This window comes from Hemiscyllium ocellatum, chromosome 36 (genome assembly GCF_020745735.1).
Source record: "Hemiscyllium ocellatum isolate sHemOce1 chromosome 36, sHemOce1.pat.X.cur, whole genome shotgun sequence".
In the NCBI taxonomy this organism is placed as follows: Eukaryota; Metazoa; Chordata; class Chondrichthyes; order Orectolobiformes; family Hemiscylliidae; genus Hemiscyllium; species Hemiscyllium ocellatum.
Genome location: NC_083436.1, coordinates 46359772 through 46387714, shown reverse-complemented (window position 1 = coordinate 46387714; position 27943 = coordinate 46359772). Strand labels below are relative to the sequence as shown.

Sequence of the window (27943 nt, the reverse complement as noted above, 5' to 3'; positions counted from 1 at the left end):
GAATCGGATTCCTGTGAGTGTAGCGTTGATGATCCGGTGTGTGTTCTCTATTTCTGTGTTTTTAATGATTACAAAGGTGTTGTCCACATATCTGACCCAGAGTTTGGGTTGAATTTGCGGTAAGACTGTTTGTTCTAACCTTTGCATTACCGCTTCTGCTAGGAGTTCGACTCAGTTCGACTGGGACAACACTACTATTATAGGACAAGCCAAACAGAACAGCTAGGGAATTCCTAGAGACATGGCACTCGTCCACAGATTCAACCAATAAGCACATCGACCTGGACCCAATATACCGGCCACTGCAGCAGACAGCTGGAACTGACAACCGGAAGCGGCAGGTACAAATCACTATAAATGCTGGAGGAAATATCACAGAAGCGCTTCACAGGAGGCTCCTAAGCACTGAGGATGTCACCTAGACAGGGGACGAAACACTTGCAATTCAAATTCCCAGCTCGGCGAACAGAACCACAACAATGAGCACCCGAGCTACAAATCTTCTCACAAACTTTGAATTTCTGTTTTTGCTTCAGATCTTCAGCATCCAAGGTCCTTTATTTTATTTTTAGGTCCCTACTGTACCTGAGTACTAAATGTATCAGCTTTTGAGACATATAGTTTAGAAACAGACTAAGAAACAAGGGCAAAACCATTACTTTGGCCCACCCTTAGTAGTGAAGGTAATGCAAGACTGAACCATCCCTTTCATTCCTAATGAAGGGCTTTTGCCCGAAATGTTGACTCTCCTGTTCCTCGGATGCTGCCTGACCGGCTGTGCTTTTCCAGCACCATACTCCGCACTCCCCACCCCCCTTTAATGAACAAGTCCTCGAAAAATGGACAGACTGTCTTTACACAACTGTAAATGTTCATGGAAGACACAGTATCTGTTCTTGTTTAATACCAGTAAACCTTCTAAGCTGAGAAAGCTGAAGACATTAAACAGTAACATAAGCAGCAGAAAATTGATTCAATATTCAAAATAGTTAATGCAGTTATTAGCTCCATGTATTTATCTAGGGTATCTCTTCCTGGCACACCTGCCAGTTATACCTGCAGCCAAACAATGGGTTCAACAATAGATGCTGAGCATCTGTGCATCATTTTCAGAAGCTCAGTCCCCCAGAAAATAAAGAATGTTTTTGCTCTGTAGCCAATACTGAATGGCACATTTTAAGTTTTCAATTCAGTGAAAACAGAACATTGTGTATCCTGTGGGAGTTCGCCTGGAAGACCTGAAATTGGCCCGGTGCCGTCATCTGAAGAGAGATCACCTAACCTGGGAAAATCAACAATTTCAGCCATGCAGTTCAAGAAAAGGAGCCACTTTAAAAAAAGCCAACAGGTTGGTGAACATCTCTTGCAACACCTGTTTGAAATAGATTCTGGGTTTGAATGTTGCTCTGCCAAATGTGGCACAATTCAGACTTTTTTTTCTCTTGTTAACAATGAATTCAGGTCCTTAATGTGTACTTCAAGTGCCAAGTACTTGCCTTGAGAGACTAACTTTACATAACAGAACAAAGTTAATGTCATATCCTGTTGGTGTACAGTGTGTTGTCAATGTTCCGAGATTATGCTGAGGAACAAAGAGCAGAGAATGAACATTGTTTGCAGAACATTGAGTTTGAATGTCTATTCCATTTATGGAATAACCAACAACAATGATTTCATCACAGAATGAACACTGCCAGATAATGTTAACCAATAAACAACTTTTCATTTGAATGCACTCGCTTTAATAACATCCCAGCCTCCATCCTCCTGATTGTGATATCATCAGTGTTTTTGAAAAAAATAATAAGCATGAAAACTCATTGTAATGTAGGCCCACATGTCTGAGGTTTTGTTTTAATTGTTCAACAGAACATGCATCACTGGGTGGGCCAGCATTTACTATCACACTTGAACTGCTGGGGCGTAGGGACACCCACAGAGGCCTCAGGGAGAGAGTTCTCGAAGATTGATCCAAAGAACAAATGGTGATTTGGTTCCAAGTTGGGATGGTTTGTCAGAGTGGCCTGGAGGGATGGTGTTCCCATGTATCTGCTGCCCTTATACTTCAATGTGATAGACGCTGTGGGTTTAGAAGGTGCTGTTAAGGAGACTTAGTGAGTTTCTGCAGTGAATTTTGTGGACAGTATATACTGCTGCCATGGTAGCAAAGGAAGAGAGTGTTAAAAGTTGTGGATGGGGACACCCATCAAGCAGCTACTTTGTCCTGGATGGTGTTGAGCTTCTCGAGTGTTGTTGGAGTTGCTCCCATCCAGGCAAATGGGAAATATTCCATCACACTGACTTAGGAAGACAGGAGGTGATGTAGATTAGATTACTTACAGTGTGGAAACAGGCCCTTCGGCCCTGCAAGGTCACACTGACCCGCCGAAGCGCAACCCACCCATACCCCTACATTTACCCCTTACCTCACACTACTGGCAATTTAGCATGGCCAATTCACCTGACCTGCACATCTTTGGACTGTGGGAAGAAACCGGAGCATCCGGAGGAAACCCACGCAGACACGAGGAGAACATGCAAACTCCACACAGTCAGTCTCCTGAGGCAGGAATTGAACCCAGGTCTCTGGCGCTGTGAGGCAGCAGTGCTAACCACTGTGCCACCGTGCTGCCCCAAGAATTCAAGTCCCTAACCTTCATTAACAGTTACAGCATTTATATGGCTAGTCCAGTTCAGTTCCCGATTAATGGTAACCCCCAGAATGTTGATAGTTAGGGATTCAGTCACGGTAATGCCATTGAACATCAAGGAGTGATGGTTAGATCGTGTACTGTTGGAGATGGTCATTGCCTGGCACTTGTGCAGTGCAAATATTACTTCCAATTTACTAGCGTATGCCTGAATATTGTCCATGTCTGGACACAGACTGTTTCAGTATCTGAAGAGTTGCAAATGATGAATATGCAATCATCAGTGAACATCCCATGACTGACCTTATGAAGGAGAGGAAGTCATTGATGAAGCAGCTGAAGATGGCTGAGTCTACATTATTCCCCCAAGAGAATCCTTGCAGAGATGTTCTGGAGCTGAGATGATTGGTCTCCTACTACAACAACCATTTTCTCTGTGCCAGCTATGACTCTAACCAATGGAGAGTTTGTCCTGATTCTGACGGAGTCCAGTTTTGCTATAGTTCCCTGATGCCACACTTGGTCAAATGTGACCTTGATGTCAAAAGCTGCAACTCCACTTCACTTCTGGACTTTAACTCTTCTGTCTGTCTGAACTTGGACCAGAGCTGTCACAAGGTCAGGAGCTGACAGCCCTGACAGAAACTAAGTTGAGCATCAGTGAGCACTTTATCCAGTTCCCCAGTGAAAGAATAACGCTATCACCAACACTTTCCATCACGCTCCTGATGATGGAGAGTAGACTTATAGGTCTTTAGTTTTGTCTTGCTTTTAGTGCACAGGATACAGCTGGGCAATTTCCACACTGTTGGGTAGATGCCAATATTGCAAAACTTAGCTAGGGGAGTGGCAGGTTCTTTAACACTATTCGTGGCACAAGTCTTTAATATCATTGTTAGAATACTGGCACAAGCCTTTGCTGTACCCAGTATCTTCAGCTATTTCTCGACATCACAGAGAGTGAACCAAATTCATTACCATCTGTGATGCTGTGATCCTCTGGGAGAGGCTGAAATGGATCAGCCACTTGTTCCTTTTGGCTCAACTTATATTAGCCTCGCCCTTCACACTGCTGCACTTGTCCTCTCGTGATTGAGGGTGGGGATATTTGACAAGCCTGATCTGTCAGAGTTATTTAATTGTCCACCACAGTTCATGACAGGCTGTACAGGACTGCAGCACTCAAATCTTAACTGTTGGTTACTTGATCACTTAGTCCAGTTTACTGCATGCTGCTTATGCAGCCAATCCTGCTGTGCAGCTTCACAGGGTTCCTGCAGTCTGTTCTGAGGCAATGTGATTATTCCCGTGTGATCTCAAGTAAAAAGAAAAATCATGTCACAGCCGCACCATTTAAACCGATGGGACTGGAAATGTATTATAGACAATACTGGGAAGGAAAGTTTGCATTCTACAAGTTACGGTCTAAATTCTTCAACTGTGTTATAGCCAATTTGCGTTGAAGAAATGCGTGTTCTAGCAGAACTGACCTGCTGCTACTGCTCCTCCTCTTCACTGAACCGGTGTTGTTCTCATGGTTTGAGGACAATAGGATATATGTTGGGCCACGAGGTCACAAATTGTGGTCAAATACAATTCTGCTTCCCTTGATGGCACAAAGTGCCTCATGAATGCCCTGTTTTAAATTTAAAAATCACACCACACCAGGTTATAGTCCAGCAGGTTTAATTGGAAGCACGAGCTTTCAGAGCGCTGCTCCTTCATCAGGGGGTTGTTGCTCCAAACGCTAGAGCTTCCAAACAAACCTGGTGTTGTGTGATTTTTAACTTTGTCCCCAGTCCAACACTTTCCATCACATTCCTGATGATGGAGAGTAGACTTATGGGTCTTTAGTTTTGTCTTGCATCTCCAAGTCACAGTTTTAAATTGCCAGATCTGTTTTAAGCCCCACCCACTTAGCAAAGTGATGTAGCACCGTGCAGCACAACAAAGGGCCTTCCTAAAGCAAACATGGAACTTTGTCTCCAGAAGGACTGTGTGCTGTTCATTCTTTTCAATGCTGTCATCACCAGGTGCACCTGTGGCAAGTAGATCGGTGAGGACAGGGTGAAATCAGTCTCGTTGGTTCCCTCACCACTTGCCACATTGTCCTCAAAACATTAGCCTGGGATTCCAAATTACTCTTCCAGTGACATCACCACGGCACTGTGCCTCCCCTAAACAATTTGGGTTTCATTCCTTGAAATTAAAACATGCCTGAGTAAATGGTAATCTACTTCCAAACATTAAATTATTTCATTCTATCCTTAACATCTTGATTATTGTTCTCATGAATAATGTTCCACATATTTAGGTTCAATTTTTCATCAACAGGCTATCAACTTATTGTGTATGTTATTGACACCTAGTACATTTGGAAGTGAGTTCATGCACTCTCTAAAAGTAACAATGGTCTAAATTATTGGCAATATAAAGGCAAAAGACAAATATCGATTTCTTTGCCATGAGAAGATTTATCTGAAAAGATATTTAATTTTAATATCAATATTACCCTGCACAGTTGAACAGAACATCAATTTTTTCAATGTCCATGGCCAGCATTTCTACTTGCACTTTCTGAGTCACATCCAGTACTTTTGTTTCAATACCTGTTAGGAAACAAAAATGTTGAACAGAAATTCAGGTTAGTTTATCACTTAGCAATAAGGGGACAATAATAGAGAATTCACAAAGACATACAATGCATCTTATGCAGAATTACACAGGATATGTGACACACCCTTAGCTCAACTAACCCATGAGTGTTATGGTCCAGTCAAATTTTGTCCTGTCCAACCTTAATCTCACTCTATCAGCACAATTCCCTCCACCTTTTTCCCACACATCCCATTAAATGTATCAATACCATTCACCTCCACCACTCCCATGTAGTAAATTCCAGTCTTTCACGCTCTGCTCAAAAACGTTTCTTCAGAATTCTCTACTGCATCAGCATCTGCAGCATGGCCGAATTAACAATTCAGTTTGAGATTGAGTAACTCAGGTTGAAAACAACAGTGCTAAACTCAGAGCAATAACAAAGGAATGAGGGCAGGGCAGAGCTGGCTGGGCTGGACTGGAGAAGGGGTGCAGCAGCAAAGAAGGTGGAGGAATAACGGCAGATATTTCAGAAAACAGTTCATGACACACAAAAAAAAGCCCAGTAAGGAAGGAATACTTGATGAAAAGGTTAAACCAATCATGGTTAACTAAGGAAGTTATAGATAGCATCAAAGCACACAATGTGACAAACATTAGTGGGAAGCCAAAGGATTGAGGAAGTTTTAAAAACTAATAAAATTTGACCAACAAAATAACAAAGATGGAAGAAAATAAATTTTGAAGGTAAAGTAGAAAGTAATGTCAAGGCAGACTGTAAGAGCTCCTTTAAATATTTAGAAAGGGCTGAAGTGAACATAGGGCCCCATAAGAACATAAGACATGGGGAGCAGAAATTAGGCCATTCAGCCCATCGAGTCTGCTCCATCATTCAATCATGGCTGTTAAGTTTCTCAGTTTAGAGTGGGGCTGAAAAAGCACAGTAGGTCAGGCAGTATCTGAGGAGCAGGAAAATCGACGTTTCAGGCAAAAGCCCTTCATCAGGAATAGGATAAGTTTCTCAACCCATTCTTCTGATTTCTCCGTGTAACCCTTTATCCCCTTGACAATCAAGAACCTATCTATCTCAGTGTTAAATATTCTCAATGCCCCGCCCTCCACAGCCTTCTGTGGCAGTGAATTCCATCGATTCCCCACTCTCTGGCTGAAGAAGTTTCTCCTTAACTCTGTTCTAAAAGATCTTCTCTTTACTCTAAGGCTGTGCCCTCAGCTCCTAGTCTCTCCTATCAATGGAAACATCCACTCTGTCTCGGCCGTTTAGTATTCTATTGATTTCAATTAGATCCACCTCATCCTTCTAAACTCCCACAAGTATAGACCCAGATTCCTCAAACGTTCCTCATATGTTAAGCTTTTCATTCCTGGGACCATTCTCATGAACCTCCTCTGAACATCCAGGGCCAGTACATCCTTCCCGAGATATGGGGCCCAAAACTGTGTAAAATACTCCAAATGTGGTCTGACCAGAGCTTTACAGTGTCTCAGAAGTACATCCTGTTTTTATATTCAAGTCCTCTCAAAATAAATACCATAATTGCATTTGCTTTTCTAACAACTCAATCTGCAAGTTTACCTTGAGAGAATCCTGGACTAGAACTTCCAAGTCTCTTTACACTTCAGACTTCTGAATTTTCTCCCCATTTAGAAAGTAGTCCATGCCTCTATTCTTCCTGCCAAAGTGCGTGACCTCACACTTTCCCATGTTGTATTCCATCTGCCACTTCTCTGCCCACTCTCCTAATCTGTCCAAATCCTTCTGCAGCCTCCCTGCCTCCTCAATGCTATGTGTCCCTCTATCTATCTTTGTATTTTCTGCAAACCGAGCCAGAATGCCCTCAGTTCCTTCAACGAGATCATTAACATATAAAAAGTGAAAGGCTGTGGTCCCAACACTGACTCTTGCGGATCACCACTTGTCACTGACTGCCATACTGAGAAGGACTCTTTTATCCCCACTCTCTGCCAATGCCAGACAGCCAGGCTTCTATCCTGCCTCGAATACCGTGGGCCCTTATCTTACTCAGCATTCTCCAGTGTGACATCTTTTCAAAGACTTTCTTGAAGTCCAGGCAGACAACATCCCTTGGCTCTCCTTGGTCTAACCTGCTTGTTACCTCCTCAAATAATCCTCACAGATTTATTTTGCATGACCTCCCCTTGATGATACCATGTTGACTTTGACCTATTTTACTGTACACTTCCAAGTATTCAGAAATCTCATCCTTCACAATGGACTCCAAAATCTAACCCAACGTAGATTAGGCCAAGCGGCCTCTAATTTTATGCCTTTGCCTTACTCCCTTTTTAAACAGGAGTGTCATGTTAGTGATTTTCCAGTCCTCTGGGACCGTTCCTAGCTCTAGTGATTCCTGAAAGACCACCACTAACACCTCCGCTATGGGGAAATAATAATGGGGATCAAATGAAAGACAAGAGAGTTAAATAAATACTTTGCATCAGTCTTCACAGTGGAAGGCACTAACAGGATTCCAAAATACCAAATCAGGGGGCAAGAGAAACAAACGCAATAACTACCGCTAGGGAAAAGTACCAGGAAGGTGTACAAGGCTAAATGTTGACATGTCCTTGGGACCTGATTGGCTGCACCTGAATATATTAAAGGAAATTGCCACAGCGATAATGGATGCATTCTAGAAGCCAAAACTGTGAATGTAACCCCATTGTTCAATAGGGGAAGCAGACAGAAAAGCAGGTAACTGTAGGCTACTTTAGCTTAACATTTCTCATTGGGAAAATGTTAGAATCTATGATAAAGGATGTAATATCCAATCATTTAAAAAAACATGTGACTAACCAGAGTTGGCTAAGCCTCACAAAGGGGGAATTATGCCTGACAAATTTATTAGAATTCTTTGAACAGGTAACAAGAAGGATAGAGTAATGATAAGTAGCTGTAATTTATTTGCGTTTCCAGAAGGTGTTTTGACTACTTAATGAGATAAGTGCCCATGGTGTCAGCGATGGTGGGGTTGGGTTGCAAAGTGTATTACCATGGGTACATAACCGGTGACCAAAGAACAGGATTGGGATAAGGAAGGCATTTTCAAGATAGTGACCTGTAACTAGTAGAGTATTGTGTAGATATTAATGATGTGGATGAGTAAAGTGACTGTACTGTCATAAAATGTGCGGATGATATATAAAGAGGTGGGAGGGCAAGTGATGAGGATGGCACACAGAGTCTGTAGCAACATGATACCAATGGACACAAATCTGGCAGATCAAACACAATGTGGGAAAATATTAGTTTACGCTCTTTGGCAGGATAAGGGGGAGCTACAACAGGGTCCTAGAGCATAAATCAGAAATAGGATGATAGGGCCTTGGTTTCAAAGGGAAGGGAGTAGAAAAATGGGAAAGTCTTGCTAAAACTGTACAAGGCATTAGTCAGGCCATTACTGGAATTTGTGTTCCCTTACCTAAGAAATAGAGTGACATTGGAGGTAAGGTCAGAGCGGTGCTGGAAAGGTACAGCAGGTCAGGCAGCATCTGAGGATCAGGAGAGTCGACGTTTCAGGCAAAAGTCCTTCACGTCGATTTCCTGCTCCTCGGATGTTGCCTGACCTGCTGCGCTTTTCCAGCACCGCTCTGACCTTGATTCTAATCTCCAGTATCTGCACTACCCACTTCTGCCCGGTTGACATTGGAGGTAGTTGAGAGAAGGTTCACAAGCTGACCCTGGGTATGAGGAGAGATTCAGCAGGTTATGCCTTTCTAATTAGAGTTTAGAAGAATAAGAGGAAATCTTAATGAAACATGAGATTCTTCAGGGCCTTGACAGGGAAGATGCAGAAAGGCTGTTTCTCCTGTGGGAGAGTCTAGGACCAGAGGGTATAATCTCAAACTAAGGGGTCACACATTTAACAGAGATGGGGAGAAACTTCTTCAATCAGAGGTTAGTGAATCTGTGGGATTGTTTACTACACGGGGCTGTAGAGACTGGGCTGTTAAGTATATTTAAGGCTGAGACAGACAGGTATTTAATCATTAAGAGAATCCAAGGTTTTATCGGGAAAAGGAACATGAAGGGGAGGATTATCAGATCAACCATGATATAATTGAATGGCAAAGTCGACAGGCAGGAGGCTGGAAGAACACAGCAAGACAGGCAGCATCAGGAGGTGAAGTCAATGTTCTGGGTGTTATCCTCCTTTCGGTGAAACCCTTTGTCTCGAACTATTATTGAACGGCAAAACGGAGTTGATGAGCTGATTGATCAACATCATTTCCAATGTCTCATAGTCCTAGGATCAATTTTCTGAGCCTTCATAAATTCAATTACCTCTTTTCAAATTATGCTTTATGCGCATCTGTTCCCTTGTTGAAGAGAGACATAACATACTCAGTTAGTACCTCAGCCATGACAATGGCCTTCACGCATAATCACCGTTTTTACTTCCTAATCAATCCCATGCCTCCTTTTATCACAAGGTGTAGAGAGAATGCATCAGCCTCCAAACAGCTTGTCTATTGGTCCCTTAATCACCGCCTGACCCACACACAGCAGAGTCTGAAACTTGCACATTGAACTGAAAAACCACCTCACCATCCCATCAAATCGCAAGGGAAGCAAACCATCCTGGATCCTGAGAGTGTGTCTATGAAGGAGAAAAGACTACTTATAATTGTATAGGAGATTTTTGGACTCCCTTTCTTTTTCCATCCTCTCACATTGCTTCTTTTATTTTCATAGAATCCCTACAGTGTGGAAACAGGCCATTTGGCCTAACAAGTCCACACCACCAAAGAGTATTCCCCCCTCCAGACCCATTCCCCTACCCTTTTAATCTACATTTACCCCTGACTAATACACCTAACCTACTCATCCGTGAACACACCATGGGGTAATGTAGTATAGCCAATTCACCTGACCTTTTTGGACTGTGGGAGGAAACCGGAGCACCCAGAAGAAACTCACACAGACAGTCACCCGGGGCTGGAATTGAACCCGGATCCCTGGCGCTGCGAGGCAGCAGTGCTAACCACTGAGTCTCCCTGCCGCCCCAACATGTGGTGCCAATCAAGTTGGCTGCTTTGTCCTGGATGGTGTCAAGCTTCTTTAGTGTTGTTGGAGCTGCCCCCATCCAGGAAAGTGGGGAGTATTCCATCACACTCCTGACGTGTGCCTTGTAGATGATGGACAGGCGTTGGGGGGTCAGGAGGGGAGTTACCAGCCACAGTATCCCTAACCTCTGACCTGCTCTTGTAGCTATTATTTTTACATGGTGAGTACATTTGAGTTTCTGTCGAGAGGCATTTTGATTGGTTGAAAAGGAGACTTTAATTGCTAGAGGTTTTACGATGGAAGGTGTAACAGTTTGATTGATATTTAATAGCTAAGCTTTGTCTAGATTTTATGCCAGAAGGTTTGATTCTGATCGATTCTGACTTTGCCCTGGGAAATGAACAGTGAATGACTGTGGCCTATTTTGTTGAGCTGAAACAGATGCAGTGTATGTGCGTGTTCATTCTGTCTGCCTGATACATTGATGTATCAGGAAACGGTTCTCTCACTTGGCTGGATGGCTGGTTTCTGATGAAGAGTGATGCCCACAGCACAGGTTTGGTTCTTGTGCTGCCTGAGACTACCATCCAGGTCCCATCTTGTCCACCTTCCCCCTCGCCTGAGGGGTAATGATCCCCAGACTAAACTCAGCACACAGTTGTCTCTCTCTATTGAGAGCAGCTCAATGATCCTTTGGGACAATGGAGACTCTACCTATTGATAAATGTTGCTTCCAGTACATGCCACTCTGCAAGTCCAATTTACAATTGATCATTCTTCACACAGTCAGGATTATCCAGTGACCATTGTCCAAGTGTAGAACCTGGTGTGCCTTTGGAGCCAGTGCTGAAAATATTCCAAATGCAGCCTGGTTGGGAAAGGCCAGTTACCCTGCTTACTGCAAACAGCCAAAGGGAAATGTGAAACAAAAAACAAAAATTGCTGGAAAAGCTCAGCAAGTCTAGCAGCATCCGTGGAGAGAAATTAGAGTTAGCATTTTGGGTCAAGTGACCCTTCCTCAGAAAAGGAAATGTTGCTTGATATGTGCTGATCAATGCTTCCAGGACAGGGATAGCATGGGGTTAGATACACAGTAAAGATCCCTATATTCTATTTCCAACAAAACTTCTTAATTCAACTTCTGATAGAATTACAATATTTTGAAGGCATCTAGATGGACACATGAATAGGAAGGGCTACCAGAGAGATATGCGTCAAATGCTGGCAAATGTGACTAGCTTAAGTTAGGATACCTGGTCAGCATGGATGAGTTGGACCGAAGGGCCTGTTTCCATGCTGTACATCTCTGACTCTATGATCTGCCAGTCCTAGGGATGTAAATCCAAGTACTGGGATCACATCACAACAAAATAGGGACAAAGAGAGCAGGATGAAAAGCACCAAATTATCTTTTGTCAGCAATATTAAACTTTTATACTCAGCCAGGCATTGTGGTTCAGGATTCCAATACATCTCTCATCAGCACTGCTGAGTGATTATAACACAACAACATCACCTAGTGCTGGTCTTGTTTTACTATATATTCTATCAAAACATAAACCTACCCACCAGATCAGCAGCAGGATGCGCTTCAATAGCACACTTATTATAAAACATCGCAAGGCTCTTCATATTGGGAAAGTCAGACAGTATAGAGCTCAAAATAAACATTGTCAGCACTGTTCAAAGGTTTGGAAGTCAGTAAAATGGGATGATAAGAGTCTATTTAAATTTTTTTCAGAATAAATCAAACAGGATTCAATCAAAACTGATTCAATTGCAAAGTTAGAATCATTTAGTCAAAGAGTTTTGCAGCATAGAAAGAGACTCTTTGACCCATCATGCCCACACTGATTATTGTAATCTCGTTTTCAGGCACTTAGCCCATAGCCTTATACGCTAAAGCACTGTAAGGGTTCATCCAAACAGGTCTTAAATACCTTGAGGTTTTCTGTTTCTGCCCTCCTTTCAGACAATGAGCTCCAAGTACCCACACCACTCTGTGTGAAAATAAAACATGTTCCTGACCTTTGCTTACTCCATTTGATATGATTCCACTGCAACTTTTCCAGTTCTAGAAATCAAATACTCAGACTTAATCTAAGCTTGTAATTGCCATGATGATCATCATTGTCTCATTGCCAATTTGGGAATGGTGGCTGTACGGTGACCGAGACTAACAACTGAATATTCAAGGACACTCAACATTTAGGAAGGAGAGACTATAAGAAAAAGGAGGTGCTGATAATTACAGCTGCAAATGTGTTGCTGGTCAAAGCACAGCAGGCCAGGCAGCATCTCAGGAATAGAGAATTCGACGTTTCGAGCTGATAATTACAGGTCAAGTTAATTCTTTAGTGAGAGAGAGGATATTGGATCAGAAAAAACAAGATGCAGAATGTGTCTGGATAGAGCTAAGAAATAGCTGGGGTGGTAAATGTTGGCTGGAGCTATGTATAGGAATACAACACAGTCCAGTAATGTGGGATACTGAGTACACCAGGAAATTGGATGTGCGTGTAAGAAGAATGATGCAGTAATCATAGATATTTCAATTTACAAATAGACTGGGGAAATCTCATGAGCACTAATGCTGTGGAGGACAAGTTCCTCATATCTACATGATTTTCTCGAGCAGTATGTTTAGGAAACAATTAGAAACAGACGGCTTTTGATTTTTTTTTTAGGAAAAGAACCCACTTGCCCCAAACATCTAACAAAAACACAAACTGCGAGAAAAGCTCAACAGGTCTAACAGCATTCGTGGAGAGAAATCAGAGTTAACATTTCAGGTCAAGTGATCCTTCCTCGAAAGAGGGGGGTTTCTCTGATTTCTCTCCACAGCTGTTGCCAGACCTGCTAAGCTTTTCCAGCAATTTCTGTTTTTGTTTCTGATTTACAGCTTCTGTAGTTCTTTCAGGTTTTAGTCCCAAATAACTGTTTTCCGTGTGTTAACCAATCCTCAATCTACACTAACGGGGAAGGGGGATTTAGGGTTCACCCCTCTATAGAACTCCAGGGAAAGTGTGGGGGGAGAGAGAGAGAGGGCAGGAGGTCACTCATTTGGAGACGGTGCCTGTTTAATCACTGTAAACAAAAGACACGATCAGTGTTGGAAACTCGCCTTTGATGTAATGTTTCTATCGGGACCTCAAGATCTCCTTCAGTTAATCCGATTTTCGGATAATTGGTATTCGGATAATCGAGGTTCCTCTGTATATATTCCATTGACCCTGGCATCTCCATATTACTGCTCCATTTCTCTGCTCTTTCTCTTTCTCTCTCTCTCTCTCTCTCCTTGAATGGTTCTCTGTACCAACACTGTGGTCAGTTTGCTCAGCCTCTCTACAGGCTAGTCCACACTTGGAGTAAGAACCTCAAACCTACTGGTCTCAGACAATGTCTAAGCCTCCTACAAATTCTGGATCCCAATACCTGCCTCATTCATAGTCACACCCTCCTGTTCCTGACCCCAGATTAAACTGGATGAAATTAATCGGAGGGGCCTGACTGTTTCCTGAAACAGCATGTGGATACCTCTCCCCTGTTCCGATGTGTTGCAGTGTCTGTAGTTCAGATTCCAACTCATCAACTCAGAGCTGTAGCTCCTCAAGCAGCCAAGGCTGTTGTAGCTGTGATCACCATGGTTCATACTAGTGACCGCCAGCTCCCACATACTACAGCTGTACAACATCGCTGCCCAGCCACCTTGGCTCAGTTCAATGTTATGTACTTTAAAAGGGAACTTTCTAAGTGCACCCGTCACAGGTAATAATGGTTCCTGTTTGAAACCAATTGTCAATGGAAGCAGATATGGGAGAAATATCCACCAATGACGGACCTGGTTTCCTGTGTTTTTTACTGCAAAATATACTTTATTCACAGAAGATTATCTATAAATACATACAAAGGGTACGATAACAGTTCTGTACAATCTTTGCAAAAAAAAACAAACATCGCACTGGAATTGGACATTCCTCAGACCTTCCTGCGGTTGCACCCTGTTATACACTCATTACCGTTTACACTCATTACTGTTTTACACTCATTACCGTTTTACACTCATTACTGTTTACACTCATTCCTGTTTTACACTCACTACCGTTTACACTCATTACCGTTTACACTCATTACGTTTTACACTCATTACTGTGTTTCACCCATTACCGTTTACACTCATTACCGTGTTACACTCATTACCGTTTTACACTCATTACCGTTTTACACTTATTACTGTGTTACACTCATTACTGTTTTACACTCATTACTGTTTTACACTCATTACTGTGTTACACTCATTACCGTTTACACTCATTACTGTGTTACACTCATTACCGTTTTACACTCATTACTGTTTTACACTCATTACTGTGTTACACTCATTACCGTTTTACACTCATTACCGTTTACACTTATTACTGTGTTAACACTCATTACTGTTTACACTCATTACCGTTTTACACTCATTACTGTTTACACTTATTACTGTGTTACACTCATTAATGTTTACACTCATTACTGTTTTACACTCATTATTGTTTACACTCATTACCGTTTTACACACATTACCGTTTTACACTTATTACTGTGTTACACTCATTACTGTTTACACTCATTACCGTTTTACACTCATTACTGTTTACACTTATTACTGTGTTACACTCATTAATGTTTACACTCATTCCTGTTTTACACTCACTACCGTTTACACTCATTACCGTTTACACTCATTACGTTTTACACTCATTACTGTGTTTCACCCATTACCGTTTACACTCATTACCGTGTTACACTCATTACCGTTTTACACTCATTACCGTTTTACACTCATTACTGTGTTACACTCATTACCGTTTACACTCATTACTGTGTTACACTCATTACCGTTTTACACTCATTACTGTTTTACACTCATTACTGTGTTACACTCATTACCGTTTTACACTCATTACCGTTTACACTTATTACTGTGTTAACACTCATTACTGTTTACACTCATTACCGTTTTACACTCATTACTGTTTACACTTATTACTGTGTTACACTCATTAATGTTTACACTCATTACTGTTTTACACTCATTATTGTTTACACTCATTACCGTTTTACACACATTACCGTTTTACACTTATTACTGTGTTACACTCATTACTGTTTACACTCATTACCGTTTTACACTCATTACTGTTTACACTTATTACTGTGTTACACTCATTAATGTTTACACTCATTACTGTTTTACACTCATTACCGTTTACACTCATTACCGTTTTACACTCATTACCGTTTACACTCATTACTGTTTACACTCATTACTGTTTACACTCATTAGTGCAGGATCCTGTTAACACTCATTCCTGTTTACACACATGCAGGATAGTAGGCAATAGGAGAGTCTGACATCTGAACAGACCTTACTTATTCTGGGCCTCCTCCGTCATCCCTCCCTAACCACCTGACGCCTGGAGGAAGAATACCTCGTCTTCTGCCTCGGGACCCTCCAACCCCGTGACATCAACGTGGACTTCACCAGTTTCCTCATTTCCCCTCCCTTCCAACCTTACCCCAATCCCAACCTTTCAGCTCAGCACTGTCCTCATGTCCTGTCCTACTTGTTGATCTTCCTTCACACCTATCCACTCCACTCTCCTCTCTGACCTCTCACCTTTACCCCCATCTCCACCCACCTATTGTACTCTCAGCTACCTTCTCCCCAGCCCCACCCCTCCCATTTAGCTCTCCACCCCCGAGGCTTCCAGCCTCATTCTTGATGAAGGGCTTATGCCTGAAACGTCGATTTTTCCTGCTCCTCGGATGCTGCCTGACCTGTGTGCTTTCTCAGCAACATACTCTCGACTCTGATATTCAGCATCTGCAGACCTCACTTTCGCTGTCTTTATTGTTTGGAGAGGGACCTCACACGGTGGTCTTTTCCCACCTCGCCTTGGCAGCAGCTGCCCCAAGCTTCAGCGCTTCCCTCAACACGTTGTCCTGGACCTTGGAATGTGTCAGTCTGCAACACTCAGTTGGGGTCAACTCCTTCAACTGGAAAAAGTGAGGACTGCAGATGCTGGAAACCAGAGTTTAGATCAGAGTGGTGCTGGAAAAGCACAGCAGGTCTGGCAGCATCCTTCAATTGGAAGACCAGCAAGTTACGGGCAGAGCAATGAGTGTCTTTCACAGAGTCGATGGTCCTCCAGGCAGTTGATGTTTGTTTCCATGTGCGTCCTGAGGACCAGGCTGGAGAACACAGAGTCCCACGTCATGGAGCTGCTCAGGGTAAACCTTAATAAAAAGCATGGCTTCTCTCTCCAGCCTTCCCTTGCAAAGGCACACTCCAGCAGGAGATGTGAGACAGTCTCTTTACCAGTGTAGCCACTTTGAGGGCAGCATTGGTAACGTACAGAGACCAGGTGTGCACTTCTCACCACCAGCCAAGTGATGTCTTGGTGCTTGTTGGAAAGTTCTGGTGATGAGGCATTTTACCAAGTGACTGACAGTCTGCTCAGGGAACAACCTGACAAGATCCTCCCTCTCCTTTTCCCTCCCGGTCTCGAGGATGCTACGTGCTGACCACTACCTGAAGGGCATGTCGTAGCTTGTTTGCAGGTTTTTCCACAAGCGTCAACTGATACACAACAGTCCAACTATTCGGAGCACTCTGCAGCAAGGAAACCAGATCCACCCTTCCCAATGTGCACGGCCTGATGCAGCCAATAAGTTTCAATATAGATCTGGCAGATAGGAAGAGGGGCCTCTCTGCTCCTGCTGTGCTCCTCACCCAGGGCTGTGCTCCCAGTCTGTCTCACAGCAACACTGACTGATGCACACTCCTCCCAATAACATGGCTCAGAACAAAATGAGAACTCATAGAATATGGGTGATCTACAGGCATGGACTGAGGATGGGTTAATGGAAACAGAGTAGGATAAATCAGTGATTCTGTGATCGGTAGATTGTGATGAGAGGGCACTGCAAGGATCAGTGTTTCCACTTCAGCGGTTCGCAATAAATCTTGATGTTTTGAATATAGGAAAAACCATAATAGTTCCAAGTCTGTGGGATGATGAAATTAGAAACGTGTGCTGTGAGAGATGCAGAGAACCTTCAAGGGGAATTGGCCGAGTGTGTGACAGATGGAATATAAAGTGGGTAAGTGTGAGTTGATGCACTTCGGAAAGAGGAGTGGTGTAGGTGCAGAATATGTCAGAAATGTTGACAGTTTGGGAAGTGTGATGTCCAAAGGGACCTTGGTGTCCTTATCCATAAATCGCTGAAAGCTAACACCCAAGCACAGCAAGCAGTTAGGAAGAAAATGGCACATTGGCCTACATCACAACTGGGTTTAAGAACCCCGGGTGGTATGGTGACTCAGTGGTTAGCACTGCTGTCTCACAGCGGCAGGGACTCAGGCTCAATTCCAACCTTATGCAATGTGAAATTTGCACATTGTCCCTGTGTCTGTGTGGGTGTGCTCCAGTATCCTCCCACAATCCGAAGATATGCGGGTCAGGTGAATTGGCCTTGGTAAATTGCCCATAGTGTTAGGTGCATTAGTCAGGGGTAAATATAGGGTAGGGGACTGGGTCTGGGTGAGTTATTCTTTGGTGGGTCATTGTAGACTGGTTGGGCCGAAGGGACTGTTTTCATACTGTAGAGAAGTTAATCTAAGAACAAGAGTAATGATGTTGCGCTTCAGTTCTACAGAAGCTTGCTGGGAGCACACATTAACTATTATGTACAGTGTTAAGGGCCACATCCTTACATTCTATTTATTCTGGACTGTGGACAAAGTCAGATTGCTGACAATTGCGTGCAGAATGCAGCATTTGACCCAGTCCAGGTCAGTAATTAAAGATATATAATCTGATTACAGGATACTAAATACACAGAAGCTTCCATCTAAACTTTCCTCAGGTTCCCGCATGGCAGCTGCAGCTGCTTGGATACAGTGTGGGAACCGGCCAGCACTCTGAGCTTCCTGCTACTAACACACCTGCTTCGAATGCTCAGTCTTTACCCTGGCTTTCCGCCCAAGCCAATTTCCTGGAGGTTACACAGTCACACATGCAGATTCCAATATGCTGAGACAATGCAATGAGGTGAGTTGCCCCCATCATCCCCAGTCCTTGTGCAATGGGGTGTGTATGCGTGTGTCTCTCTCCATGGTCTCTCTGAATACACAGTACCCTGAGCTCTCCAGGAAATACAAACTTGCTGTTATTCAGAAATGGGGACCATTCATTCTCCTGAGGATGTTTCCATTCCAAAGCTCAATTATAAGTAATGGGGAGAAAGGATCAATTGCCCCAGAGAGGACAAGGGAAGGAATACGCGCAAGGGAAATCGGAAAGTTGCTGAGGGGGGCGGGTGCAGGGGGAGGAATATTGCTGGGGAGAAGAAATGGGAATGGAATTTGAGGGGTCAGGCAACAGAAGGTGCACGAATACTTTTGGGCAGGGTATGGAAGTGATTAGTGGAGACAATATACAGGACAGTGTATGTGAGTGAGAGAGAGGAAGGGTGTGTGTGATACAGAACTAGAGCAAGACAGAAAGAGAGAGAGATAGAGCGAGATCGAGAGCAAGAGACAGAGAGAAAGAAAGATAGAGCGAGAGAGAGAGAGCAAAGAGAAACAGACAGTTAGAGCGAGAGAGGAGTGATAGAGTGAGAGAGCGAGACAGAGAGAGAGCATGAGAGAGTGAGTGTGGGTAAGTGAGAGAGACAGAGTAGAGAGAGTGTGTGTGAAAGTGAGAGACAGTGTGTGAGACACAGAGTGTGTGAGAGAGAGTGTGCAAGACAGAGTGCACATGCAAGGAGGTACATACTACAGTGTGGAATTGAAAAGCAGTGTGAGACATGTGTGTGAGTGTGAAAAACAGAGTGTGTGAGAGGGAGTGTAAAGGAGTGTGAGGGACAGAGAGCCAAAAGAGCAGAATTAGTCCATTCAGCCCATCGAGCCTGCTCTACCATTCGATCAGGGCGGAGATCTTTCTCACCCCCATTATCTGCCTTCTCCCCATTATTCTAATTCTTGATTATTAAGAATCTATCTGTCTATCTCTGTCTTAAATTCACTCGATGACTTGGCCTCTGTGGCAATTAGTTCCACAGATTCATCATCCTCCAGCTGAAGAAATTTCTCTTCTTCCCCATAGGGAGGAGATGACCTCATGGCATTATCACTGGAACTGTTAATCCAGAGACCCAGATAATATTCTAGAGATCTGGGTTCAGATCCTGGCAGATAGTGAAACTTGAATTCAGTAAAACAAAAAATCGGGAATGAAGAGTCTAATGATAACTGAATTCATTGTCGATTGTCAAAAGAAACCCTCTGGCTCATTAATATCCTTTAGGCAAGGAAACTGCCATCCTTACCTGCAGGTCAGGCAACATCCAAGGAGCAGGAAAATCGATGTTTTGGGCAAAAGCCCTTCATCAGGAATAGAGGCAAAGAGCCTGAAGTGTGGAGAGATAAATGAGAGAGGGGTGGGGGTGGGGAGAAATTAGCACAGAATACAATAGGTGAGTGGGGTTGGGGATGGAGGGGATTGGCCAGAGAGGAGGGTGAAGTGGATAGGTGGGAAGGGAGATAGGCAGGGAGGACAGGTCATGGGGACAGTGCTGAGCTGGAAGTTTGGAGCTGGGGTGAGGTGGGGGAAGGGGAAATGAGGAAACTGGTGAAGTCCACATTGATGCCCTGGGGTTGAAGTGTTCCGAGGCGGAAGATGAGGCGTTCTTCCTCCAGGCGTCTGGTGGTGAGGGAGCGGCGGTGAAGGAGGCCCAGGGCCTCCATGTCCTCGGCAGAGTGGGAGGGGGAGTTGAAATGTTGGGCCACGGGGCGGTGTGGCTGGTGCGGGTGTCCCGGAGATGTTCCCTAAAATGCTCTGCTATGAGCAACGGATACAATAAATGATATTGGTGGATGTGCAGGTAAAACTCTGATGGATGTGGAAGGCTCCTTTAGGGCCTTGGATGGAGATGAGGGAGGTGGTGTGGGCACAGGTTTTGTAGTTCCTGTGGTGGCAGGGGAAGGTGCCAGGAGGGGAGGGTGGGTTGTTGGGTGGTGTGGACCTGACCAGGTAGTCAAGGAGGGAATGGTCTTTATGGAAGGCGGAAAGGGGTGGGGAGGGAAATATATCCCTGGTGGTGGGGTCTTTTAGGAGGTGGCGGAAATGTCAGCGGATAACTTGGTTTATGCGAAGGTTGGTAGGGTGGAAGGTGAGCACTGGTGGGGGGGGGGGGTGTGGTGTTCTGTCCTTGTTACCGTTGGAGGGGTGGTGTCTTGAGGGTGGAGGTGCGGGATGTGGATGAGATGCGTTGGAGGGCATCTTTAACCACATGGGAAGGGAAATTGCGGTCTCTAAAGAAGGAGGCCATCTGGTGTGTTCTGTGGTGGAACTGGTCCGCCTGGGCGCAGATACGGCAGAGGCGGAGGAATTGGGAATACGGGATGGCATTTTTGCAGGAGGTAGGGTGGGAAGAGGTGTAATCCAGGTAGCTGTGAGAGTTAGTGGGTTTGTAAAAAATCTCGGTGTCCAGTTGGTCATCATTAATGGAGATGGAGAGGTCCAGGAAGGGAGGGAGGTGTCAGAGATGGTCCAGATATATTTAAGGTCAGGGTGGAATGTGTTGGTGAAGTTGATGAATTGCTCAACCTCCTCGCGGGTGCCTGGAGGAAGAACGCCTCATCTTCCACCTCAGAACACTTCAACCCCAGGGCATCGATGTGGACTTCAACAGTTTCCTTATTTCCCCTTCCCCCACCTCACCCTAGTTCCAACCTTCCAGCTCAGCACTGTCCCCATGACCTGTCCTACCTGTCTATCTTCCTTTCCACCTATCCACCCCACCCTCCTCTCTGACCTATCATCTCCATCCCCACCCCCACTCTCCTATTGTACTCCATGCTACTTTCTCCCCACCCCCCACCCCCCTCTCATTTATCTCTCCACCCTGCAAGCACCCTGCCTCTATTCCTGATGAAGGGCTTTTGCCCGAAATGTCCATTTTCCTGCTCCTCGATGCTGCCTGACCTGCTGTGCTTTTCCAGCACCACTCTAATCTACACTCTCGTTTCCAGCTTCTGCAGCCCTTGTTTTTACCTGCCTTTGCCAACCTTCTCTGGTCTGGCCTCCACATGACTACAGACCCACAGCAATGTGGTTGACCCGTAACAATTAGGGATAGGCAATGAACGCTGGTCAAAGCAGGGATGCTCTCAATTCATGAAGGAATAATCAAAAACCTCAGTTCTAAAGTGTTGCCCGCTCACTCTGAGGCTGTGCCCTTGGGTCCTAGTCTCTCCTACTGGAGGAAACATCTTCTTCATGTCACTCTATCTAGGCCTCTTGAAACTCTAAGTTTCAACAGAAACCCCCCATCTCTTTCTAAACTCCATGGAGCACCAAATCCAGAGTCCTCAAGCGTTCCTCATATGACAAGCCCTTCAACCCCAGGATCATTCTTGTAAAACTTTCCCCTCTAATGTCAACATGTTCTTCCTTAGATACAGGGCCCAAAACTGCTCACAATATTCCAAACACAGTCTGACCAGAGCCTTATACAGCCTCAGCAGTACATCTCTTCCCTTGTTTTCTAGCGCTCTCAAAATGAATATAAACATTGCATTTGCCTTCCTGACTGCCAACTGAACCTGCATGTTAAATTAGATTACTTACAGTGTGGAAACAGGCTCTTCGGCCCAACAAGTCCACACTGACCCGCCGAAGCTCAACCCACCCATACCCCTACATTTACCCCCTACCTAACACTACGGGCAATTTAGCATGGCCAATTCACCTGACCCGCACATCTTTGGACTGTGGGAGGAAACCGGAGCACCCGGAGGAAACCCACGCAGACACGGGGAGAATGTGCAAACTCCACACAGTCAGGAATCGGGAATTGAACCCGGGTCTCTGGCGCTGTGAGGCAGCAGTGCTAACCACTGTGCCACCGTTAACCTGAAGGGATTCTTGAATTAGGACTTTCTCGTCCCTTTGTGCCTCAGATTTCAGAAGCCTTTCCCCATTTAGAAAATAGTCCACGTCTCTATTCTTCTTACCAAAGTGCACAACCTCACACCTTCTCACAGTGTATTCCATCTGCCACTTCTTTGCCCACTCTGCTAGCCTGTCCAAGTCCTTCTACTGCCTCCCCACTCCCTCCCCACTACCCTCAGTTCATCAGGATTGTTAATGTATAACATGAATAGTTGTGGTCCCAATTCTGATCCCTGTGGAACCCCACTAGTCACCAGCTGCCACCCTGAAAAAGACCACTTTATGCCCACTCTCTGCCTTCTGCCAGCCAGCCAATCCTCTCTCCATGCCAGTACCTTGCCCCTAACACCATGGACTCTTATCTTATTGAGCAGACTCCTGTGCGGCACCTTGTCAAAGGACTTCTGCAAGTCCAAATAGATCATACCTCCCACCTACAGGAAGGATGTTGTGAAACTTGAAAGGGTTCAGAAAAGATTTACAAGGATGCTGCCAGGGTTGGAGGATTTGAGCTACAGGGAGAGGCTGAACAGGCTGGGGCTGTTTTCCCTGGAGCGTTGGAGGCTGAGGGGTGACCTTATAAAAATCATAAAGGACATGGATAGGATAAACAGACAAGGTTTTTCCCCTGGGTTGGTGAGTCCAGAGCTAGAGGGGCATAGGGTTAGGGTGAGAGGAGAAAGGCTTAAAAGAGATCTAAGGGACAACGTTTTCATGCAGAGGGTGGTATGTGTGTGGAATGAGCTGCCAGAGGAAGTGGTGGAGGCTGATACAATTACAGCATTTAAAAGGTGTCTGGATGGGTATATGAATAGGAAGGGTTTAGAGGGATATGGGCTAAGTGTTGGCAAATGGGGCTAGATTAGATTAGGACATGTGGTTGGCATGGACGAGTTAGACTGAAGGGTCTGTTTCTGTGCAGTATATCTCTACGGCTCCATGTCAACTGGCTCTCTTTTGTCTAACTTGCTCGTTACCACCTCAAAAGAATTCTAACAAATCTGTCAGACATAACATTAAGGGGCGGCATGGTGGCACAGTGGTTAGCACTGCTGCCTCACAGCGCCAGGGACCTGGGTTCAATTCCCGACTCAGGCGACTGACTGTGTGGAGTTTGCACGTTCTCCCCGTGTCTGTGTGGGTTTCCTCCGGGTGCTCCAGTTTCCTCCCACAGTCCAAAGATGTGCGGGTCAGGTGAATTGGCCATGCTAAATTGCCTGTAGTGTTAGGTGCATTAGGCAGGGGTAAATACAGGGTAAGGGAATGGATCTGGGTGGTTACTCTTCAGAAGGTCAGTGTGGACTTGTTGGGCCGAAGGGCCTTTTCCATACTGTAGGGAATCTAATCACCATCAATGCCTCTACAATCTCCTCAGCTATCTTGCTCAGAACCCTGGGGTGTGGTCCATCTGGTCTGGATCATTGATCCACCTTCAGACCTTTCAGCTTTCCCTCCACCTCCTCCTCAGTGATGAGCATTACACTCACCTCTGCTCCCGAATTTCTCAAAATTCTGGTATGTCACTGGTGTCTTCAACAGTGAAGGATGATGCAAAGTACTCACTGATTTCTTTGTTCCCAATTACTATTTCAAAATTAATGTATAATGTCAATAATTGCAGTCCCAACACTGACCCCTGCAGGACCCTCCACCCCTCGCACCTCCCCTTGCCACTGCGTGAGGTGTAAAAACTGTGCCCACACTTCCCCTTCATCTCCATCCAAGGCCCCAAAGGATCCTTCCACATCTGACAAAGATATTCTTGCACATCCAAACACCTCATCCACTGTGTCCATCGCTGTCAAAGTGGTCTCCTCTACACTGGGGAGACAGGAGGCCAGCTCACGGAACATTTCGGGGAACATCTCTGGGACACACACACCCAACAACCACATCGCCCCATGGCTGTGCACTTCAACTCCCCCTCCCATTTCACCAAGGACTTGCAAGTCCTGGGCCTCCTCCACTGCCTGGTTCTAGCCTCCTAACACCTGGAGGAAGAACACCTCATCTTCCACCTTGGGACCCTCCAGCCACATGGGATCAATGTGGATTTTGCTAGTTTCCTCATTTCTCCTCCCCCCACCTTATCCCAGATCCAACCCTCCAACTCAGCAGCGCCCTCTTGAACTGTCCTACCTGTCCATCTTTCTTCACACCTCTCCATTCCACTCTCCTCTCTGACCTATCACCATCATCCCCACCTTCATCCACCTATCACATTTCCAGCTACCTTCTCCCCACACCCCCCACTCATTTATTACTCAGTCCCCTTGGGGCCCCCAATTCCTGATGAAGAGCTTATGCTCGAAACGTCGGCTCTCCTGCTCCTTGGGTGCTGCCTGACTGGCTGTGCTTTTCCAGCATTACACTTTTTGACTTCAATCTGAAACCTATAACCCTGTAACCTATAACCTTATAACCCTGTAGTCATGACTTGGAGGTGCAGGTGTTGGACTGGGATGTACAAAGTTAAAAATCACACAAACACCAGGTTATAGTCCAACAGGCTTATTTGGAAGCACTAGCTTTCGGGACCACCTGATGAAGGAGCAGCGCTCCGAAAGCTAGTGCTTCCAAATAAACCTGTTGGACTATAACCTGGTGTTTGTGTGATTTTTAACTTTATAACACTGTAGACAATCAAGTTAGTAGCGATCACCAATGAATTTATGGTTTACCAGTGATGTCACTCTTGGGCTGGAGCCCTAATCCTGGGCTTCAATTTATCCTGTTTTTAAACCAAATTATGAGCCAAAACAAAAGCAAGCAAAAATTACCTCGTTCCCCTCTGCTTTCACGTTGCCACCAAATTCCCTGAATATATCCTCACTCAAGTCGTGCATCACTCTGGAAGGGATCTCCCTTCCTGATCATGCGAAGCTTACTGAGTCAGGTCCTTTCAAATAGTCTTGACATTTCATATTAATGTCATTATCTTCCCTCTCCGCCTCCTGCACTGGCCTGCCCTTGGAGAGTGGGGACTTGACCCTCAGTTGGCAAGTTCTCAGGCAAAGGACACAATTACTTCAGACTTGGCAATCAAATGCTCCATCTAGTGGCAGAGTTTGATCACTGCGGATCACTGAGCACAGACCAACTTCGGCCACTTGATGGAGTCCTGTCACTCTAAACAACACAAAATTGGGAAAATTTGGCCCCAATGAAAGCAAACTGATTCCTGAGAGTGAGACAACAATTTCCAATTTTCCCTTCAAGGTTCAGGAGGAGAATACAAAATATCGCTGTTGAGAGGCAACTCCCTCTTAGGGAGTCTATGATCCATACAGGTGAAAAACGCACCATTTGCTTGCAACTCAATTTTAGCATTAAAATCACACAAAAATGGAGTAAAAGTGCAGAAATGACCTTATAAAAAGGGGCAACATGTGGCTCAGTGGTTGAATATGAGTTTTGCTAAGAGTATTCGATATAAAGCAGAAATTTAGTTACCCGAAATCCTACTTTGAAAAATGCACGCCTCCAACCTCTGGCATGAGAAGGACGTACTGCCACACATTCCACAAGTGAACAAATGTTATCACCTTATTTACACCGATCCAGACTACTCTGCTAAAGGGTTTAGAACCTTAACTCAATCCATTGGTAAATAAAGGTAATAATTTAAACTAAATTGTCTGTAAGAGTTTTATATTCCAGACTACAACAGAGTACGATCTCTGGGATGAACTAAGAGAGACTTACAGGTCGAGTCCATCAGGGATTCCCCGACCGGTCTCAAATAGGTCCTTTAACAACTTGGAGCTGTGAGCAGGGTTCCAACAAGGGATACGTTTGAGTGAAACTGGAAACAAGGAGATTCATCTAAAGGCCAGACTTGAGACCAATGGCCCACAAGGTAAGGTTGTATTTGGTTGCTCTCTGTCTGCATTTCTGTGTGCCACTTCCCCCATTTCATTCTCACACACCCTGACGGAACCCTGAACGAGATTGTTTAAATAGACACTAAAAATAGGGACCTTGCGAAGGTAAGTGACAACGGTAAGAATTTTGTGAAGATATACAATAAATAGGATAAATATGGGTGCGACCCAAATGTCCCTTAACAGAGATAGTGAGTACGTATCCTAATTATGAGAAACAATTAAGGGGAATATTGGGTGAAAGCTGCCCAACAGAATAAGGACTGGCGTCTGGGAGGCACACAGGAAAGTTCAACAGGAGATATGGAAAAAAGGTTGCAGGAATAAAAAGAAACAACCCATATCCGTGTGGAAAAATGCAGCTAAAGAAAAATGGGAAAAATCCAAGCAATCATCATGGAAACAAAGCTGTATTAAAAGGGGCATCAATCCATTAACTGAGGAAGGATTTGAATTAGATTGGACAGAACTGAAATGCAAATGTGAAGCACACGTTTTAGAAACAGAATTGGAGTTAGCCACAGCACCAGGGTCCCAGATTCGATTCCAGCCTCGGGTGACTGTGTGGAGTTTGTACATTCTCCCTGTGTCTGCGTGGGTTTCCTCCGGGTGCTCCAGTTTCCTCCCACAATCCAAAGATGTGCAGGTCAGGTGAATTGGCCATGCTAAATTGCCCATAGTGTTAGGTGCATTAGTCAGAGGGAAAAGGGGTCTGGGTGGGTTACTCTTCAGAGGGTCGGTGTGGACTTGTTGGGCTGAAGGGCCTGTTTCCACACCCTAGGTAACCTAATCTAAACGATACCTCGGAGGATGCCACATCAATGACCAAATCATCACCTACCACCATCACTATCACTGACAGCGTTACTACCACTCACGACAAGACAACCCCGATGACCAGGAAACAGCAGAAATTAACCACACTCACTTTGCCAACCACTACCCGTTTTGCTACATCTACTGTGATTCTGAACACTACTCCTGATACTGTGAGAACACGAATGTGTCCCACTTGTCTCCCCAATGCCACTTGTAGAAATAAAACCAACAATTTAGGTGTAGAATGCTAATGTAATCACGGCTGCACTGGCAATGGAATTGGTGTTTGGGCATGCTCCAATGACGATGAATGTATTATTTTCCCCACTGCTTCCCCTCAAGATTGAATTAGTCAGCTCTATGAAACTTGTACCAATACTGTTGGAAGCTATGAATGCAGCTGCCCAGCTGAAACTCATTTAAGCTATTCATATTGCACCCCCAAACATCACTTTTGACATTATTGTCACCTTCACAACCCATCTATACCAGTTGTCAGGAGATTCCATAACTACAGCCACTCTATTAACCGAAAACTGTTACTTTGAAATGTTTGAATGTTCCTCTCCCAAAAGGAACCATACAAATTGCAGTATTGAACACCCAAAATCACAGAACCCTGAGGCATCTATTGCTCTGAAACTGTCAACCTCGACCTTCTCGAAGGAACCTTCTCTTATCCAACCTACTGCTGCTGGCAGAAATACCTTTATACAGCTTCGGCAATCAGTAGCTACTGCAGTTAACAAGACAAGCTGGAAAGGTGAAGACAGACCAAAAATATTATGCACCCTAATCCCCCTTCTATTGCTAACAGTTTCCGTATTTAAGCTAAACACTCCGATCCATGTGCTATCTGCTCACTCTTCCACCATTCTGATGTACAATGCAGCCTGCGATGGCAAAACCCATTCGGTAGGAGATGCGTGTCACTGT

The 27943-nt window shown here is 44.7% G+C and overlaps 1 protein-coding gene across 5 annotated transcripts in view; it reads right to left on the bottom strand.

The window, feature by feature from the left end:
- Positions 1-27943, bottom strand: part of bdh2 (3-hydroxybutyrate dehydrogenase, type 2) — a 166528-nt gene that overhangs the window by 41311 nt on the left and 97274 nt on the right. For all 5 annotated transcript variants that reach the window (XR_009647079.1, XM_060851695.1, XM_060851694.1 and 2 more), the window contains exon 4: positions 5164-5260. Coding sequence is in view for 4 of the 5 variants with exons in the window: in XM_060851695.1 (XP_060707678.1) it covers positions 5164-5260 (97 nt within the window). In the remaining variant the exon portion in view is untranslated. The remainder of the gene's footprint in view (positions 1-5163; positions 5261-27943) is intronic.